The sequence below is a fragment of the Zosterops lateralis genome (assembly GCF_965231275.1).
Source record: "Zosterops lateralis genome assembly, chromosome: 3".
NCBI classification, from domain to species: Eukaryota; Metazoa; Chordata; class Aves; order Passeriformes; family Zosteropidae; genus Zosterops; species Zosterops lateralis.
The window spans coordinates 108550113-108571580 of NC_139764.1; the positions used below are offsets into that span (position 1 = coordinate 108550113).

Here is a 21468-nt window from a genome sequence, read left to right on the forward strand (position 1 = left end):
GTCTTCATCTCCCAGCTCTGGTGCCTCCACCTGTCCAATGGTACCTTACCAGATGCTCTACAGGTCACACATCTGGGAGGACCAAATCCTGCATCCATGTCCAAGAGGTTTTTCCTCATCCATCAAGAGGATTGTTTAAGGTTTCACACCTTCAATGGCACCTTTAGGCAAGCTGCTGCACCTTGGCAATAGGCAAAGACTGTGAAATGTCAGGATTTATGCACGTGTGCCTGGATAATTGTTATAAATTAGCTTGGTCTGTTTATGCCCTTGAAGAACCCTGGGCACCAATGGCAAATAAGACAGATTGACTTGAGCTAAGCACCTTCATTTCTCTCTGTCTTGGAGGGCAGGAGGTGGATGAAGCTGTCTGGTAGCTGTTCAGCCCCAGTGATGCTTAGACAACTACCTTGCTTTGTATTCGGAACAATTTATCACGGCTTGTACCTGCGCTGGTAGTTACAATTACCCCTGAGATTTAGCGCACTGGGAAGGGCTCCAATTTCAACAAAGCTGTGCCATTCAACATGGATGGGGATAAACAGGGAAAATTTTCAGAGTTTCATTGTGTCCTTTCCTTTCTTTGTCCCCCCACATTGCCCAGAGTGGTTTTGTCACCTCCTCGAGCATTTTCTCGTGGGTAACTTCTCACCACTTCAGATTCCCAGCATTTTCTGTGTGAGACCTCACCAGCTCCTACCAGTGCTCCTGTGGTTAATGGGTGAGAAGAGGGGACTGAGTGCATCTGAAAGGAATGCAAGAAACATAAACAATTTTATTATCAAGACCACAAAACTATTTTTTAATATATGCAGCCATTTACAAGGGGCAAACAAACAAACAAACAGAAAAAACCCACTGGGGAGACATGGTCGGTGTCTGCAACCACAGTGAACCCACTCCAGTGGTATGGGCAGGTTTGGGCAGGTTTGTTGGCCTTTCCTCTGGCCAACATAATTCCCTGTGAAATCTGGCACTAAGGAAGTGGAGTGTCACCAGCATCCTGCTGGGGTGCCAGGGACGATGCCAGCTGGGTCAGGGCTCGGGCAATAGTGGAGAGGTGGCTGTTCATGGTCCTCAGCTCCGCCAGGATGTCGCTCACGTTCGCTGAGGCATCGGAGCCTGCGGGCACAGCCTGGGCAGCTGGAGGTGGGGACACAGCCCCTGGAGCACTGTTTCCTATAGGTGCTGCCTGGGGATTTTCCTCCTGGGAGGGGTGTGGGGCTGGGCTGTTGCAGGGTTTCATGCCTTCCAGAGAGCCTGTGCTTATGGGTGGCTGGTCTTCCTCCTTGCCTTGAATGGTGGCGAGCGTTGCTGAGGCGAGGAAGGGCAGCCAGTTGATGAGGTGGGTGGCACCACTGGGTGGGACAACTGGCAGATAAATCCCAGGGTGCAGGGATGGAGTAGAGGCAGGTGGGGCAGGAAGAGAAGGCAGTCCAGGGTGAACAGTGGCAGCAGAAGTGGATGTTGATGGTGAAATAGGAGGTGGTTTTGGTCGTAAGGCTGCAACACACGCGGGTAACGGAGGTGAAAATGATGCAGTGCCAGTGTCAGAGGAACAGGAGGGTGATGCTGGAGCTGTGAAGGCTCCAGGCTCTTCAGAAGTTGGTGGTGAAGTGGCAGCAGGTGGAGCATCAGGAGTGCAAGGATCTGAATCTGCAAGGAAGATACACCATGAGCCTTGATTCACACATGTACTTACATACAGACTGTTGCCTGCTGTTCCCTCAATGGGACCAAGCCTTCTTTGCCTTCTTTAATAAAAGAGGAAATTTCACCAGCTGGAAATGATACTCTCTGTAGGCCCATTAGAAAAGAAGAGATGCAATCTAAGACAAGAGCCTATTGTAGGTAAGCATGAACTAAATATTATAAAACAAAATAATCTTTCCACTCTCATTCTTCATAAAGCCAGTGGACAGGCCTGAACATTTTTCTGGTTGGCATCTCATAGCTATGAATTAGCTGGTGAATTACCTACTTGTTTTCCTGGCCAGCCATGGAACCATGGTAATGTTCTAAATGACTCAGATGTCCTGTGTAGATGGGAGGGCTGGACAGCTTCTGCTGGAGCTAAAGTAAATGGTTGCTTTTCAGAGGGTCCCAGTTTTCAGCATTTTGGTTTGAAAAGACATCTAAACACCAGACAGAATAAGAGCAACCTGGTGGCTTAGACCCTTTAAATTTTTTTTCATGTGTGGAAACACGGCAGAGTTGACACAATCAAAGTTTGATGTACATCCCTGCCTAGATCCCTTCAGCAACTTCAGATATGAACATCAAAAAAAAGAAGAGACAAAGAAATTGTTGACACTGAGCATCCCAGCCTGACATTTGTGCCCTCTTGGAAGTAGTTCACTGGATCTCATCTGATATCCACTAAGGTTGGGCTGTTGCTTGGGCTGAGTCCATCAGATACAGCACAGGAAGAAAGAGTAGCCTCTGAATGATATAAAGAGGCTTGGAGAGCCACATGATGGTCTAAGGTGCTCTACCCACTGTGCCCAGTTGCAACTAAAAAAGCAAGAAATAAAATAGGAAATTTTACCTTTTCAACCCCCTCAAAGATTTGCATAGGTGGAATCACCATATCACACTGTACATCTTTATTTTAGCATTGGGAACACATTATACAAGAGGTGGCGAGATGCCACAGGAATGGTCAGTGTAAGATAGATGGATTTTAAAACTACTTTTATTGCAATTAAGTATAAATTTTAAGGCACTGCTGTGGATGCAAAGACAAAAATTAAAAAAAATTTCTAGGTTAAAACAACCTAGAGAAAGCCAAGTACTGAGGTGTTAACACTATGCTATTATTATTTCTGGCATCTGAAAAATCTGATGTGAGACATCCATTTTCATTACTGGCTGCTTTGGTGTTCCAGATAGCAAACTGAAATTCTGACTCAAAAGCAAAGGTTTTTTGCCATCATTCCTAATACCAAACCAGCTGGACATGCAGCCAGAAAAAGTCCATCTTTGTCCCACATGAGACTACTATGTTGTTCTTAACCAGACACACATGTTACTTGGAGGGGATTATGACACAAAATTGAGCCTGCCTGTATGTTCCTGAGGTTTTTATGGAGAGTTACTGCAGGTTCCTTGAAATGGTTTCCTTCCTTTGTGTATTGGCTTTCTTCCCAATACGACGTCCCTGCCTATACAGACACTCGACCCCTGTGCACTGTAGGTGAGTTGAGGATGCTGGATTTTGGGTTTCCAAAGTGCTATTGATTTGCCTTTGGTTTTTCAAAACAAAAACAAAAATAAAGCACAGTTCAACTACAGGTTCCTTTTCCATCCAAACCACTGAAGTTTGCAAGGACTGAGATGAAAGTTTCAGGTTTGGCTGCACCATGGTGTTAACCAGAACAGTGTTTATGGTCCATATATAGTGTGGCTAATCCCTGTCCACACTGCCTGAGGAGACCAAATTAAGTGTAATGTTTTTCCATACATTAGAGAGCAGAGGAAGCTCGACAAACCTTGATGTAATCTGGTTTAGCACTGTGGCAAATAACTGTCACAAACTATTCTTAAATAGTCAGAGATACTGGGGTTAATATACAAAGAGTAGCAACTTATACAGACAAAGATAGAGGCAAAAATCTGGACACCAAAGGCTCTTCCATTTGGCTAAAACCTTTCCACAAAAAGTGTGGTTTCCCTATCAGAAACCACAGCTTTGTCATTCCCCTAATCCTCCTTTAAGATTTATTTATACCACACAGTCATTAAACACAACTTGCTCAGCTTGATCAGGCTCCCATAATTCCATCTAAGAAATTCCACACCTGCACATGGATCCTTGTGTATCCAGGACATGTGGGAGCTGTTGCAATGCTCAGATCATAGAACCCAGAGTGGCTGATGGTCGGGATGGGTCTGACCCAGCTGCTCAGCACCCAAAAACTGCAGAATCACAGCACCACTGATGCTGGGAGGGACCTCTGCAGACTGCCCAGTCACAAACCCTGCCCAAAGCAGTGTCAACAAGTTTTCCTCCAAGGTCAAAATTGCTGGGGTGCATTTTAGAAAGCCCAGTTATCTGGGAGGTCTAAGTAGGATGAAGCATGGAGCAAGCAAGTACTGTTGTGTATCAGATACAACAGGATGATTCCCTTTATTTCCTTCCTCTGTAATGCTCTTTTTTTTTTTTTTTTTTTTTTTTTTTTTTTTTTTTTTTTTTCTCTTTTTTTTTCTCTTCTCTCATAGCAATTCATCACAGCTTTAGTGCTTGATTATTTCTATTTTTTTTTTTGTACAGCTCTCACAGAAAGAGAGTCTTAACTGGAGCATCCAGGTGCACTGTCACTGCTGGGGGTGTTCAATCCACATCCAGACCAGACGGAGCTGGAGCTAAGTGGGGTTGGATGGATACTTGCAGAGAAGAAAGATGTTGAACACAGAGTGCTCAGACAAGTACAATTACCTTCCCTAAAGGTATCAGCCCACCTGTTCCTGGTCATTCAACATCCCCCAGTACACCCAGTCCACAGAAGCTGGGTGGATGTTGTAGTCTACTCCCACATGTAAAGACTGACTGTTCAAGGCAAGCTTGTAGCTTAGAAGAAAATTTATATCAACAGTTGAGTAAGTGAATCCAGGGCTCAGAGAACCTGGGTTGGGATCAACTTCATTGAAACAACTCTCCTAAAAGTGCTTGGTGAAGAAATTCCTTGGAAGTCTCTGCATTTTCCATGTTGTATGTAGAGGGAAAGCTCTCTAAATGAAGGCTTAGACACACCAGATGTAACTCTCTGAGCAGCCTCAAGAGTCACTTCTTTTATATTGAGTGCACAGACAACTTTGCCTCCTCCTTCAGGAGGATTGTTTTACTGAGATGGGGTTCCACTCACAGAATCACAGAATATCCAGAGAAGGGACCTACAAGGCTGATTGAGTCCAAATCCTGATCCCATACAGGTTCACCCCAAAAATCACACCACGTCTCTGAGAGTGTGTTATAGTTTTTCTTGAGCTCTATCTGGCTTGGTGCTGTGATCACTTCCCTGGGGAGCCTGTTCCAGTGCCCAGCCACCCTCTGGGTGGAGAAACTTCCTAATATCCAACATAAACCTCCCTGATACAGCTTCATGCCATTTCCTCAAGCCACCTTTGGCTTGTCTGTCTATACACATCAGAGTCTACAGCATAGCTGTCCACATCTTATCTAATTCCCAAGTCTTTCTCTGCATTCAGTGGATTAAATAAGTCGAGCATCACCTCTTTATTGCTAGAATGAGAGATTTGTCCTCATCACTTTGCTGGGAATAATGTTGGATAACTAAATTGGATGCAGATACCATGATCTGAAAATTCCTACATTGCAAAAGAGAACTGTACCAGTGCATAAAAATGATTGCCCAGCTTAAAAACATTCCCTACTCTCCTGATCTACCATGGATCTCCCAAAGGAAAAGCCATTGCACATCTTTGTTTTACCTATTTGCAAGTAGGAGGGAACACTTCTGCTCTGCCACCTCTAAGATGATCACAGGGTGTCCAAAACTCATGCGACTGTAAACAGGGCAGGTAATTCCATAATGAGAGGGACCAGAGAACCACTTCCAGGAGGGGATTTCCTGGTACTTGTCCTGTTCATGATGATGGATGTTGCCAAAAGATTAATGTTCTGCCCTGCGAGAATGGCAAACTAAAGTTATTTAAAATGCATTCAGCTGCATGAGAAGATCATGTATTTAACTTTAGAGTCAGCCTTGGCTATCTAAGCTGCTTTTGTTTGACTACTGATTTTATCTGCCTTGCAGCCAAATTGCTGCAAACTCTGATTTCTTAGTCTATTTATTGTCAATTAACAAGGGAAAGGTCTGTGAAGAAGAAACCTTGAGGGAAAAGCAGGAACATGACTTTCCACAGATTCAGCTCCTCTGGCATTAGCCCTTTAGCTGGCATCTAGCATGAGGCACTTGTCTTGGCTCCAGTCAAGAAAGAAGCACCTCTGGGATATAGCCATTCCAAGCTATCAAGTCTCTAAGTGGGGTGAAGGATTGTGCTCTAAAATGTCCCTCTCCTCCCAGAACTTCCGGTAAGTCAACTACCTTAGATGGGCTGAGTGTCTTCTAAATGGCTGAAGTTGGGTGAGCTGGATTCCTCAATTTATAGGTACATGTAGCAAGTAATTTCACAGAACCAGAAATTGGATCAGGCTGGAAGGGACCACAGTGGATCATCTTGTCCAGCCCCCTGCCTCAAGCAGGGCCATCCCAGAACACAGGGCACAGGATTGTGTCCAGATATTTCTGGAATATCCACAATGAGGAAGACTCTCCATCCTCTCTGGACAGTCTGTTCAGGGCTTGGTCACTGCCCAGGAAGGAAGTTTTTCCTCATGTCAGGTGGAATTTCCTGGGCATCAGTTTCTGCCTGTTGCCACTTGTCCTATTGCTGGGCAGCACAGACTAGAGCTTGGCTCCATCCTCTTGGCACCACCAATTTCCTATGAAATCTCACTAGCAGATGGGTAATGCTGCCTCTATGCTCCCATGGAAAGAACAAAACCATAGAAATAAGGTTTAAGATGCATGAGAGTAGAACCTGAAGCCCCTAGAGTGCGTCAAGGAATCAGCTTGTGGTTGAGAAGGTGACAATTTTTCAAGTGAGTCAGGACTGAACAAGCAATCTATTTCAATAATGCCAGTACTTTATTTAAATGACCAGTATTTTAAGGGGGCTTATAATAGTGAGGGAGAACAACTTTTAAAAAGGGAATATAGTGATAGGAAAAGGGGGAATGATTTTAAACTACAAGAAGAGAAATTCAGACTCAGCATCAGATGAAAGTTTTTACTCAGAAGGTAGTGAGGCACTGGAACAGGTTCCTCAGAGAAAATGTGCCTTCCCTAGAAGTGTTCAAAGCCAGATTGGATGTGACTTTGAGCAACCTGGTCTGGTGAAAGGTGTCCCTGCAATGAGCAGAAAGGTTGGAATGAGAAAATCTTTAACATTTCCTTCCATCCCAAACTGTTCCACGATCCTGTGATACTGTGATTCAATGACAAGGATATTGACATGCTGAAATAAGCCTCTTTGGTGAGACAGTGACCTGCAGGAGGCCCCTGTGCAGTGTCCTTTCTGCTCAGGTTTATGCAGCTGCTCTAAAGCTGTCGGTATCTGTGTGTGCGCCCGCGGGACCAAGTGCGTGCATGCTCCCCTTGCATTTCACAGCTGCTTCCCAAGAAAGTCTAAATATATGCCTGCCTCTGCTTTCTGGTGAGAAGTGAAACTCAAGTCCCAACAGCTTGTGGTAAATGAAAGCCCAAGAGCAGCATGTGCGTCACTGAGGCCGGTGCTGCTTTTGCACGGACAAAATCCATATTTGGGACCTGAGTCTGAAGCCAATCCTCCTGTGCTGCTCAGGTTTGATTCAGATGGAGCAGCTTTGCTTCCCACTGCCAGGCTGAGTCGAGCTTAGAAGGGTTTCAAACAAGTTTAGAAGGGATTAAGTCACCAGCTTGGGTGAAGAGGCCCTGAGACATAACAGTGGAGTCGGTCTGAACAGAAGCATCAATGTGAGCATTCCAAGATTGATGTTTGCATACATGTGATTTCAGAAACAGAACTTGGCTCTAGATATTATTTTGGCTTTAGTCTAGCCTTTAGTTAATTAATTAATCAATCTAAAGTAGCTCTAAACACTCACTTGCTTTTGGGTGAGCAGCTTAGAAATTGCATAGAAAAATCATAAAAAGCATTATGCAAGCTTATTGTTAATTATTTTTTAGATAAAGCAAATCACATATGTGTCCTAGGAACCCACCCCTCTCTTTGTAGGTAGAAAAATCCCAAAAATATTTTATATATCAAGATGCTGCTCCCTTTAATGACAGAAGTGTTTTTATCTAATTAAACACGTCTGTTCAAGTCAGGAGTTTTGTACAAAATATTGATTAAAAAAATATAGATCAGAGTATTCCAAATCAACTTTATTCCTCTGGTTTGTGGTTTATTTTTAAAGGGATTTTGCAAATAATTGCAAATAATTGCAAATAATTGTAGGTTGCGAGAACAATACTGTAATGGAGCACATGGCAAAGTCTTTTCCAGGGTCCTTGACATTTCACCAAAAACACCCCAGCTCTGTATCTGTGCTGTCAAACTGGCTGAGTCATTTCAGCAAGGCTCCTTCCTCTGGCCTCTTGCTTTTTAAGCAGCCTAATAATAACCCACAACCTACTCTACAGATTTTAATTCACTAAAAAGTTTTTCTGACTTCATAAACTTGTGCATCTCTTTGGAATCTATTTCTTTTTTTTATCAATTGTGGTCTGTCTTGGGGTCTGTTTCTCTTCTTTCAGGTACAGTATACCAGGCTTAGCTGGACTGAGCTTTATGTGACTAATCCCATTATGACTCCTGTGGAGTTGTGCTCTTTCAAAATTTCTTGAGTAATAGTCTGTTATGAGTACATACTTATTCCCATGTCATGCGAACAAATTCGTTCTCACAGTTTGTCATGGGCCATCTGCTTTTTCATCTTTGTCCCTGGCTTAATTTCAGTGAGATTTTATTCACTTCCTGACAAAATGTGTGTTTTTGCACTTTTTTAGGACCAGATTTTCCAGGAACCTGAGGTCCTTCTTTGACACCTAAGGGACAGAGCCAGACTTTTTGAAGTGCTCTGCAGCTCCTGTTATTTCCAAAAACAGAAGAGTCCCTGAGGATGCCCTGACAACTCAGTGTGGTGAGGGAATGGGAAAAGAGGAGGTAGGCACATTGGAGAGGTAATATTGTTGGGCAGCAGGCAATTCCTCATGACAGAGCTCATTGCCTAACACATTTGTCCTGCTGTGCTCAAAGCACAGACGAGTCCCACACTGGATGAATTTTTTGGGGGCCTGACTGAAGCTCATGAAAAATGAAATGCCTTGACAGAAATCCATCACAGAGCCAGGAGCAAATGCCACTCTCATCTTTCCCATCAGCTAGCATCGCCAATGCAGCCCTCTGATGGCTCCTTTGCCTTGCACTTCTATTAGCACAACTTTTTAAACCAGGGAATGATTCTTTCCTTCCGCTTTGCAGCACAGAAAAAAAGCACAGCAGAAAAATCTGTTGTGCGTAAGGAGACTGCCAACCCAGCCCTCCCGTGGCCACACAAGAACATCTCCTCCACCCACATATGCTCCCTTCCCAGCAACTTAGTGAGGATGGCAAAGTGGCTTGGGAGACTTTTTAGGTCCTCTGAAACTAAAATAAGACTGACAACTACTTTCGGAGAGCCAAAAGAAACAGGAAGAAGAAGAAAGTGGTATAATTGTTGTGACCATTTTGTTCAGACTGCCTTGTATTTTGCTTCTGTCAATGGTTAGTAAATGCTGCCTCCAAGGAAGTATCAAAAAGTCTTCAATAACAGCTATACCTTAGTCCATTGTAGGAAACTTTCCTGATATTCCATTAATGAATCAGGGTTTTGGCCCAGGAGAGATGTTTACACTATCAACAATCATATTTGATGGAGGCCAACAGATTTGATTTAAGATCAGGCTTAAAATGAATTGCAACTGCATGGACTGCAGCTGAAAGAGCTTGTGTGTAATTACCTCTCTGGATCTGGCCATTAGCTACACCAAAGAGTTTTTCTTGTTTTGAAACCGACAGCTTTTCCAACACGTGTAATTCTTCTGAGAGTCTTGTTTTCTTTTCCCTAATAAGTACTATTGTCTTTCTAAATGCCCCTATTATGGTCTTATTGGCATTGTAAACATCACATAATTTTTAAATTATTTTTGGTTTTCCTTTTTTTTTTTTTTTTTTTTTTTTTCCGTCATCCTTTGGCAAGGTTTTGGAAATTATCTTCTACAGCAATGAGTTTCACAGTTTTGTTCTGCATTATGTGAAGAAATTTTTCCATTTATGCCAGGAATTTTAGATATTGATCAACCAGAAGCATTTTCTCTAAAACCACCTGTGTGTCTACTCTTTGCCCCTTTCTCAATTTTACTTCCTGCCACACATGGCCCTAGAATATGTCCATGATCCCATAACACTCAGCATGTACTAAGAGATACAAAAGAGAGTAGACAGGATGTGTATAATTTACCTTTAAACCAAAGGATAATAGAATTATTAAGGTTAGAAAAGACCTCCAAGATCATCAAGTCCAACCATCAACCTAAGAGTGCCTGGTCCATCACTAAACCACGTCCCCGAGTGCCACACCTAAACATTTTATAAATTCTTCCAGGGATGGTGATTCCACCACTTCCCTGGGCAACATTCCAATGCTGGACAACCCTTTCAGTGAAGAAATTTTTCTTAATATCCAATCTGAACCTCCCGTAGCACAACTTGAGACCATTTCCTCTCATCTTATTCCTTGTTACCTGGAAAAGGAGGCAAACCCTCATTTGGCTACAACATATCTCAGACAGTTGTAGAGAATGAGAATGTTCCCCCTGAGCCTTCTTTTCCCCAGGGTGAACTCCCCAACTCCCTCAGCTGTTCCTCATCAGATTTGTGCTCCAGACCCTTCACCAGCTCTGTTGTCCTTCCCTGGACACGTTCCAGCATCTCAGGATGAGGCAACCAGGAACATTTATAGAAACAAATCTTGATGGTCCAGATATTTTAGGTTTATTTTTCTTTACTGGTTTGAGATTAGTTTAATTTCTTAACATATATTGTCTGAAGGCTTCAAAGCAGATTCATACGTTAATTAACCAAAGATAGTTATATTTTCCTGCCTTTTTTTTTTCCCAGGAAAAGTATGAGACACACCATGCAATCTTATGGTTTTAGTAGCCAGTGAGTCAAGTCTGGAAACTTGGTTCACATGAGTCAACGAGATTTCAGGTTGTACAGAGAGTCTAGAAAGGACAGTGTCCAGCCAGCAGTGGACAGGTCTCTTTTGCAGACACCATATGGATTTTCTTGGGCTGATTCATAAAACAATCTACATCCAGGCTGGGTCACTTTGAACCTCTTCCATGCTTTTAGATGGTTTGTCTCTGTCAAAGCTTGCCACAGCTGTGATCTCCCCTGAAACACAGGAATTCTGTATTTTCCTGGGTATTTACCATCCAATTGCCCCAGCACAAGGCTTCTGCTAAGCCTTAGAATCTACATAGTCTACATAGAGCAGGGATCTAGAGTCCTTTATCCTGTACCATCTTTCAAGCTGTGTAAACTCACTACTTAAATGGAAGAGAAGGTGAAAAAAAGTGCAGAAAGTCCCGTCCCAATTAGAGCAGAACCAAGGTTGTTGGCTCACCTCAATGAGCAACTTTTAGGTGAAATAAAGGCAGAGTAGAAGGCCATGATTAAATACACCACAGAAGACTGTCTCTGCAAGATGAGCTTGACTGTTGTTCTGCCTTAAGAGTTTGAAGGTCAAAACCTGCTTGTCAAGCTAAAAGCAGATTCCTTGACTGTACAATAAAGAGCCCCTCAGTGATCTGAGGATGACAAAGGAATGATTTTGCTATAAGTATGAAAGAAAAGTCAGAACTAACTCATGTAATTGATTAAATTTTCATATATTTCCCAGTATGTTTCATCCCCAGAGGCAGGGTGCCATTTTTAGGAAAATAATCTTGTAACGAAAATCCCCTGAAACTGCACAGCCTGAGGTGATTTTTATCATCTTCATACACCAAGGAACCACAGAGACCATATCTTTTCTGCAGAGTTAATCTGGGTGGGAGACAGCCATATCTGAACACCTGAGCTATGCCAGTCTGGACATGAATTATTTCCCTGAATGACCCTACAACTCCTTTGCTGTTTGTGAACTTTCCTGAGTGTACCAGGAGTTTCAGACTGGAGGAGGAATATCTCATAGTTTTTTTGTGTTTAGATACTCTGGGATGCTTTCCCAATCTCTTGTGTCAGATGTGGGAGAACTTGTTAACTACAAGGAAAGGCTTTCAGAAAAGCCCTGAAAGATTCAACTCGTGATCAAATGTGAGTCCTTACTACAAGAAGGGTGAGTGCCAGCCCATGGCCAGACAGGACCCAGGCTGCTTATCCCATCCTCAGAGCTCCCAGCCTAGACTGAAACCACTTCCCAAGCCTGAAAGAAGTTTTAAATGCCCATGGAGTCAATGCCTTGGAGATGTACCTTTTATCCTCTTTCACTTCAACTGCTCGATATGCCCAGGCAATTGTGGCAGGCATCATGGAAATGCTGTCTTCACAAAGACATTTTGTCTCCAATAACATTTTCATTTTACACCCAAGTCTAGCCGGAGGTGAATTCTTTTGTTTATTGAAGAGCCACAGCTCCTTTGGAACAAAATGTTCTCCTGTAAGCCGAGTGAGACGCTGGTTTTATTGAAGAACAGTCCTGCAGACCAAGACAATGCTGTACTTCACTACCCCTTTTGAATTACCACTCTGTCATTTCCCAGAGGAGCATGATCGGCCGACCACTAAACTCTGCTTTAAGATCTTATGCCCGATCTAAATGAGACAGAATGAAGCCCTGGAGAGATTTCAACCCTTGCTTTGTTGAAACAACATTGCTTTGTTTGGAATGTATTTGCCTTTGTACTGGGCAATGAAAATGTAACCCAGTGCCCAGTTTTGAAATACATAAATACAACACTTTTGGTAACGTAGCGTATATAAAGAGATCCATAGCATATGCTTTTTCTTATGCATCCTTTTTCCGGGAGATCTTCAACCAGTTTTTAAATCATCAAATCCTGAGCTCTGTAACATCTCAGTGGAGGAGGAATATATCATGTCTGTGTTCCAGGCTTGCATGGTGACCCAGTTAGGAAATCTGTAGCAGACATGAAATGAAATCCAGACCTGTGCTTGCAACAATGAACTCAGCCTTCCCTTGTATCCAGTTGGATTACACAAGCTAGGAGCCACCCAAAAGTTCATGACACCCACTCACAGCTCCAGTCAGTGGTCACCATCATTTGGGTCCCAGGTCTTTCCTGGGCTTTACTTCAATACCCTTAGATTGTGAACTGAAGAGATTTAGAGTTATGATCCAAATCATCCAACCCAGGTTGAATCATGAGCTGGAAACAGGGGGACAACTGAGACAGTTGGACTTTTTCATACCCCTTTCTACAAATTCACTGTTACTTCAGTGCATCTTGGGGCAGAGATTTCATGAACACAGGCCTTTGCTACCATTAACTGGTGTATGAAACCACACCATCAGCAGCTGTGGAACAGCAGTCAGAGAATTTGAGGGGTGCTGCATATGACAAGAACAGAAGAACTGCACTAGGAGGTTCTAAGTTCCTCATCCCTCCACCTATCCATCCTTCCCACCATGTGCCTCCCTGAATAACTAAATGGAGGAGGCATTTGCCCACTCTGAGAGCAAACAAACACGTCAGTCCTGCCCAAACAGAGGTGCTCTGTCTTTCTGTCTGAGTCCATGTCCTTTGATCACCATGGGCACCAACTCCTGTCTGATATTTTGGGCTGTGCAGGGTGGGCTCGTTCACCCGCTGGGCGAAGGGAAACACCTTGTTAGGGTAGGAAGGAATGATTCAGCCACTCCTCGCTCTGAGTAAATATTTACCCAGTGGCTCTGGGTTTAGGGGAGGGATGGTCTCTCTCCAGGGTCACATTCCCACCCTCCTAAGTGAAGTGGCTGGAGCCACCAGTCCAAGAGGGGTGCTAGCAGCCTTCTCCTGGGAGCACAACTGCCTTTTCTAGGCTGCATTTGGATATAAACTGGCACGCTCTGGCTATGTCTCTTTTTCTTGTTTTTTTTCTAATTGTAGTCTGAAGCTTTCCTTAATGGGACAGAGAAGTCTTTGAGACTGGAAATGTGCTCTTCTCTTTGTTTCTGGTAAGACATAACACTGTCCTCATGGGACCGCACTCCAACAGGGATATTTTAGTTCTGCCTGGCTCCACTTCTTGCTGGCCCGCGGTCTGATTGCTGTTTGTCACTGGGACTGTGAGCACTGGGGAACACAGACTGCCCTCACTGCAGCCACTCTAGCAGACTGGAGCCCTGAATTTGGCTGGACTCCCCAAGCATTTCCACGAGGCAAATAGAAACACTAATTTCAGCTGGACACTGTATTCCTTGGGCCCATTCCTAAGGGGCTGTGTTGTGCTGCCTTTGCCTTTTCTCCATGTTAAATGCATTGCTAGATTTCACCCTGGGGGTTGTTGTGTCCTGCTGGTGGATGACTATATTCCTCTTTTTGAGACATTGAAGATGAAAGAGCAGTTTGAGATCCCTTTTGATAGATAGAGATACCCTTCTGCCTGGTGCCTGATAAGATCTTGTGAAGATGTTGAATATATCCCATCTTTCAGAACTTGGTCTCTTTTATAATGGTGTAAAACAGGAATAATTCCATTGGCACCAGTGTAATTTACACCAGTGTAATCATGGGAGAAGGAGAAGAAATAGGCCTGCAGGGATTTTTTGTTTCTTTTGGGGGAACCATGCTGACTGTAAAACCACAGCAAAATTATTTTTAAATGAGAAAAATTTCTTTAAGACAGATCAGCCTCTTAAAAAGAGAGACAAATGGAATGAAATGCTGCAGTTCAGAAAGTCCTGCGGTATTTGGGAAATGGGGCACTTTGCTGTAAAGGGAGCAGTAAACAGCCACAGCCAGGAGAGCTGCAAAAAGTAAAAGACACAGAAAATGAAGCTGCTTATGAATTACATTATCAAAATTTCTCAGAGCACAAGAGATGAGATTGTAGAGGCAAGTTTATTCTCAGCACATGCGTGGAAAAATGTAAACCTCAGTAAGAACCACTGAGTAAACCTGAGAAAAGAAAATGACTGTGTCTGGAAATGTTTAGGGGATGGTGTTTGTCAATTAATGAACTGAGAGGCCACCGTTTGCAGCCCACTACACAGCAAAGGCGTGCACAAACTAAGCCCAAAGAAGGAGATTTTTTCTTTTTCCCCAGTAAGAGGAATGCTGGGACATTTTGCTCTATGCCTCATCTGCAATTGGTTTTTTTCTTTTGTAAAACCCGGTGATTATTGAGAAGAGAAAGTTTGCTCCAAATGGCTGGGCAAGGGGTCACAATTACTCACACCACCAGGTTCCCATTTGCCTTCAGGTCTGTTGATTTTGATGACAAGCCTTTACCACTCAGTTTCTCACTTGTGTCAGCAGCTTCCCCAACAGCCCAGAGATGCTTTTTGTGTTAGGCTGTGCAGACAGGAGAGCGGCTCCAGCCAAAAAGCGCACATCGAGTTCCTACTCCCTACTGTAAGAAAAACCTCAGAGTTTAACTAAGTTTAGATCCAGCCTCATGGCTTGGACTCATCTCTAAGAGAAATACACAGATATCCCCAACAATCTATTTAGGAACAGGAAGTTTTCCAAGGACACAGTACATGTACCTTGTAAGGGAACAGCTCTTCTTCAGGCCAAGAAGCTTCTCTCTATCCTGGGGGAAACCTGGTAGCATTGGGAATCTTCAGCATGCTGAAAGGAAGAAATGCCAAAGGGTCTGCTGCCTTGTAAAAGGAAGGCAGATTGATCATCTTTATGGAAAGAAACTGAGCTATAAAAAAACAACATTTTGTCTTTAACACAGATTGCAAACTGTGAGCACAGCCAGCTGGGTAGTCTGAGCTACACCAGGACCATCAGGACACCAAGGTCAGAAGGAGCCTGGATGAAACCATGAATGTGAGGAGAGACAGGCTGGTGAAGGTGGGATGTTGAGGAGCCAAGTTGCAGTTGTTGAAATTCATAAATGACTGAACAGAGAAACAAACTCATCAAGATCCTGACTTACAAGGGAAAGCATTAAGTCTTGCAAGGAAAAAAACCCAAACAAATCAACACAAAACCACTGTGTGTCCATCTATACATCTGTTCCATAGCTTAACTGAATCATCACAGAGAAAAAAGCCCATTTCAAGAGAGCATCTCTGCTCAGACTTTCTGGCCTTGGGAAAGTGGTTACGCCACCGGAAATGACCAGAAGAACTCCAAATCATCTCTGCATAGCTCACACTAGAGCTAATGCTCTCATTGTAACAGCAGCAGAGGCTTGGACTGCTTACACAGCCCAACACATTCTGTACAACATCAGAAAGAGGTACTGCACTTGGCCAGTCCTTGTGACATTATAATTAGAGGTGGGGCTTGAATCAGCATCCAAATGTGGAGTGGTGCTGTGATTCAACTGAGATATGTCCACCAACATTGTCATTATCCTGAATTCTGTCATTTATAAAAAATCCAAGTGCTGCAATCTTCGGGGCATTCACAATTTGGTGGAGTGAATACCCCAAATTTGGTACTATCTCCAAGGCCCAAAGTCAGTAAATTGCTTAAAAACATAGCTAGGAGACATGGGATTTTGGGAGCTTCCCCTGTAAAACAGCTGCCTGAAGTTGAGCTTTCCAGAATAGAAATGGACTTTTTAGGACATCTGAAATGAGCATACAACCCCAATTAAAGCATCCCTAATTTGTCCTTAATAAATAATAATTGAAGGTCCCTGTCTATCTCTGACTAGAATGGCTCTGATCAGAGAAAGAAAGTTAATGTGTCACAGAGAAAAAACCAAACAACCAAACAGCAAACAAAAATCTCAAAGAGGAAACTTCTTAAAGTGATTTAAAAATACACGACTGCACCAGGACAGACCTAGTGAAACCAAGAATTTTGAGGTGAGATCTGCCAGTCCTGTTGAACACATCATATATTACCAGATCCCTTTTTTTTGTTGCTGGAGTATTCCCTGAACAGCAGCACGAGTTAAAAGTGAGTTTTGAACTGTCATCTGAAATGTCCTGATTCAAACTTCCCAGCTTCTTACTCCAGGTCTAGCAAATTTTTGGGTTTGATGCTTCTCAGTGCAAGCAGGTGCCTCAGCATTTGGCCCTTGCACTTCTTTACTCTGAATTTTGCCTCCTCCTTTGAACCCTCAACTCCAACTGTTGGACAAATTTTCAAGCACAGTTTTACTAACTTTTGCCAATATAAAACCTGCACAGGAGATAAGGGGAGCATGCATTCCCTCTTTCACTGTTAGATTCATTTAGAGAACTTGCAAGACAATTTAAATGCTTAGTAAAATCTATGAAAAGATAATTTTTTATCCACTGTACAGTAGGAGTGGGATCAGCTGTTAAAGTGACAAATTTTAAGAAAATCTTAAAAGATGTGTTGATCAAAGATGGACCCAAACAATTATCTTAGCACGAATAACCTGAAACAGCGGTGCTTCAAGGTTGTGGGAACTAGTTTCTCCACTTACTAACACTGTTAATATTTCTGACAATTCTACCATCATTTGCTGATTGATAAATAGTTCCAGGGCCATACTTAGTAATCAACTACACTTACAAGTTCAAAAAATGTGCCAGAAAATCAGAAAGATCAAATTAAATCAAGAGTCCATGAGACTGAGGGTAGCATTTGGCTTCAAGATGAAGGCAAAACATCTCCATGGCACACAGAACACAGTGCACTTTCCAGGATTCATTCTCCCTGAAGAAGGAATGTGTGTTTTCATGAGTTTGAAGATAAACTCAATTAAATCTTTCTGATAATATGGAAATGCAGAAAGGTGATTTCTCTATGTTGATTCACTTGTATTTTCTATAGACTGAATCTGCTGCTGATATTCTTTGTTATAACAGAACCTCCTGCCCACTTGGGGTACACTTAACTATGGTACATCATAGAATTACAGAATTATAATAGACTAGTTTGAGTTGCAATGGGCCTTTTAAAGGTCATCTGGTCCAGTCCCCCTGCAATGGGCAGGGACATCCTCACTAGATGAGGTTGGTCAGAGCCCTGTCCAACCTGACCTTCAATGGTCCACTGATGGGATGATGTCTATGTTATTTCATATAGTAGATGTAGTATCCATTTCTTCTGGAAGAAATAGTGAAGCTGACAGGTGGAAAATACTGAGCTATTGTACACTTCAGTGCTTAAAAGGCAGATAAAAAGACAATCAGGAACACTGATTTTAATTCCTGGCTGCCTAATTGATTTGGTTGGATGGTCTTGGCTATCTCCATTGCTGTCAACATCCTCAGGCCACTAAGAGCTTTGTCTTAATGAGAATAGGGATTTGCTTCATAATTTTGCTGCCTTTCAAATTCTTCCTCTGAAATACAGTAAGGATAATTGATAATTTTCCCTCCCACTGGTATGGCAATTCTTAACTCCATGTTTGCAAAACTCATTACAAGTTTTGGATGAAAGGTGTTAGAGTGGTGAAAAACAGATTTGACACCTTTTTTATAGAGAGAGTTTTTGAGGTTTCCTGTGATTGTCCAAGTTTTTGAAGATTAGTCATCTTTTCTACAGGATTATGCAAAGCGAAAGCCTGCAGCAGCAGGAGGTTGGGATTAGTGACCCAGAAGGCCCTTCCAGTCCTGTGGAGGATTTTCCAAGCTGTACCAAAGCCTGCTTGTGTGGTCTGAACTGAGCATCTTCAACACACAAGCCCCGTTGAAATTTTTTGTAGCATCCTTTTAGCAGGGTGGAAGCAGGGCCGGGACTGGGCCTCTGTGTGAAGGTGAGAGAAAGCACCTGCCACAACAATGATGGAGGGCACCATACAAGATCACTGACAGCTCAGGAAATGGGAGGGTGAAGAAACACCTAAAGAGACACAAACAGCCTCATCTCTCTGGCCCTGAGATGCCACCTCTAGAACCACCACTTGTGTTACCACTGCCTAGGCAATGCTGGGCCTCCCTTCTGAAACCCACCAGCAGCAGGCAGCAGTTGTGACTGTGGTTTTGTGGCGCAGACACCTGTCCATGTGAAACTAGCCTCGGACCACCAAGCTCATTTTCTTGTGGCAATTTACCAGCTTCCCATATATTAATAATTTTTCAGTCATGGTCTTGGGCTAGAATAAAATCAGTGATCCATGATGGAAGCTGCTTTGGTCATGCTCCTAGCCAAGGCTGTATTTTACCTCTCTGGAAGGTGGGCAGTGGTGTTGTTTTCTCATTTTGGGGCAGGTATGTGTTAGAGGTTAACTCAGATAGTCTCAACCCCCCCCACCTCTGAGCCTTTCTGAGGAAACCAACAGTTTCTGGTGTTTGAATGTGCTTTGCCAGCCAAAATGTCAACCGCATGCCACCTCCAAGGCAGCCACAGTTCAGTGGTTGCACATCAGAGCCACTGGTCCATATTTATAAAGTGCTTTGATACCCCAGATGAAAGGACAGTATATAAACGCCCCATTCATTTAGGTGACATACAGTAGCAGCAAGCAGAAAAATCATTACCCACAGGTTTAGAAAGGCGTATTCCTGTTTATTAATTGAAGACCACATAAAGAATGCTTGGTTAAAGTGTTCCTCTTGGAGTGGACATTTCAGTGCTGGTCCAGCGAATGAAAATAATCTGCATCAGCAAATGGCATAAATACCATGTTTGCACAGCTCAAAACAAAATTCTCCTTAAAAATCTTTTTATATGGAACTATCCTTATGCCTACAGACCAATGGGGAGTGAGGCAATCAGTCCTTTGCCAGGTCAGGACTACAGAGAAATTATTATCCTAGCAAAAAATAGTCTAAGTTAGAAAATAAATAATTGCTATAATGTGAGAAAAAGCTGTTCTGCAGCTTAGTATGTGTCAAATTAAACCACCTATGGGTTCACCAGGTCTCTCTTTTATGCATATAACAGAGTTTTTGGATTTCTAGACCTGTATTCCTCACTTCTTTCTTTATCTTTGAGATACACGACCCCACCGCTTCCTTTGGAAAGTTATGTTAAATAAAACCTTTTCTGCCTGTCATCTCAGTATTCAAAGTTCTGAGCAGCTACCAATTCACAGTCCCTGGGAGCATGCAGAGTCTTTCATATATCATAACCATAAAAATAAATAAATTACAAAGCAGAAAGGAGATAAGGCACAGGTTTAGGCTGCCTTTTGAAGATTTATTAAAACAAACCGATATTTCTTATAATATGCATGTAACCAGAATATATAATTGACAATGATAATCATTAACAGGTACTAATGTTATTTCAGAACAGAGGACGGAACGAGACAGACTAAACCTCCATGCATGCAGTAAAGGAAATCCAAACTGTGATAATTAAATGCAAATAAAGCCTGGGGGCAAAAATTCCTGGTCTCTCTAAGATAAGAGAAATGTATTTCTACCATCTATAGTTCATTTATTTCTCTTGAAGACTCTAATTTGTTTTTAAGCTAATAGATCAAACATTCTTGTCACAGGTCGTACAACTGTCTCAAATATGTGAGAAGTACCCGCCAGGCGAGGACCACCAGCAATTTTTATGATTTCTTTACACTACAAATATTTGGCAGAACTGAAATCACCCAATAAAATAAACCTGCAGATTCATCTGCAGTTTTAGACTCTCTCCAAGTATTTTTTGGACTCCTTCCCAAAATAACTGATGCTCATGATATTCCAATATCAAATGAAAATATGTCCTAATTTTCATGTCTCACTACCACCATCTGTTATTAAAGAGAAAGTCATCTTTTTCCTAGTGGGCCAGGTGGTTTGGAAACACCCATGTGGCGATGAGAAGAGCTCTCATCCAGCAGCTCTTCTGGTCCTTCATGTTGCTGGGTTGGTGGGATTTGGACATAACAAAGGGCAGAACAATGAAGCACTGTTGGTAGAATACAAACCGGTACCAGCATCATCGGCCAACTGGTTCCCACTATCACTCTCCATGTCTCCAGGGGACAGGAAGATTGAATTTAATTGTGTGCAAGAATGGCATAAGGGAAGGGTTCAGGATCCTCTTTGGGAAGGCCTTTAGCAAAAAGGAATAGATTAAAAATACCAAGTTTGGAAAGTCGGGTCAGCTGTATTGACATGGCAGATGTCTTCAGTGAAAGCCACTCAGCAGTACACAAATGTTGCAGTCACTTCTGCAAGGTTCAGATCAACTGACACTTCAGAAAGTCAGTCTCTCAGCTTTATAGACATTCAATTCTTCTTAATATTACATCCATACTTCAAGTATAAAAGCAAAGTCTTTCTCCTCCAAAGATGAATTAAGTTATAAATCACCCCAACCTTCTGCCTCTACTGTTGCATTTGACAACCAAACCACATCACCGCTTTTTCACCCCACCAAGGCATCCCAGAGAGCTGTTCCCAAACAGCTGACACTGCTCTTCCCCATTCCTGCAGATATTTTTCTTTCCAGACGTCTTGAGCTGTAGTTTTAGCAAGTGCTACTTGCAGTATGTCTTGTAAATCCTACAAACCACTGTAAAATCACACAGTGTCAATTTTATGTGTCTTCCAACAGAAAAATCAGTGGGTTTTATTTCTACCAGTCTCTCAGCTGTACAGTGCCTTGTAAGTATTAATTTTTAGGGTCATCACCCTTTCTGATTTTTGTAAAGCTCTCCAGTTTAACAAGGTTTGTCTCACACCATGCTAGACTAGCTGTCAGCTGGCTAATAGTAACTTGGTGGTGGAAGACAAACCTTTTTATTAATGTAATGCTGAACTCTAGTACTGCTGTTTCTGTGGATTGAAATAATATCCTT

At 42.7% G+C, this 21468-nt stretch overlaps 1 protein-coding gene across 1 annotated transcript in view; it reads right to left on the reverse strand.

Annotated features, from left to right (window-relative positions):
* Positions 1-976: 976 nt before the first annotated feature.
* RUNX2 (RUNX family transcription factor 2) overlaps positions 977-21468 on the reverse strand; it is a gene marked incomplete at both ends in the record, with an annotated part of 216112 nt that continues 195620 nt past the window's right edge. The window contains one exon of the mRNA XM_083856789.1: positions 977-1656. Within this exon, the coding sequence (XP_083712915.1) occupies positions 977-1656 (680 nt within the window). The remainder of the gene's footprint in view (positions 1657-21468) is intronic.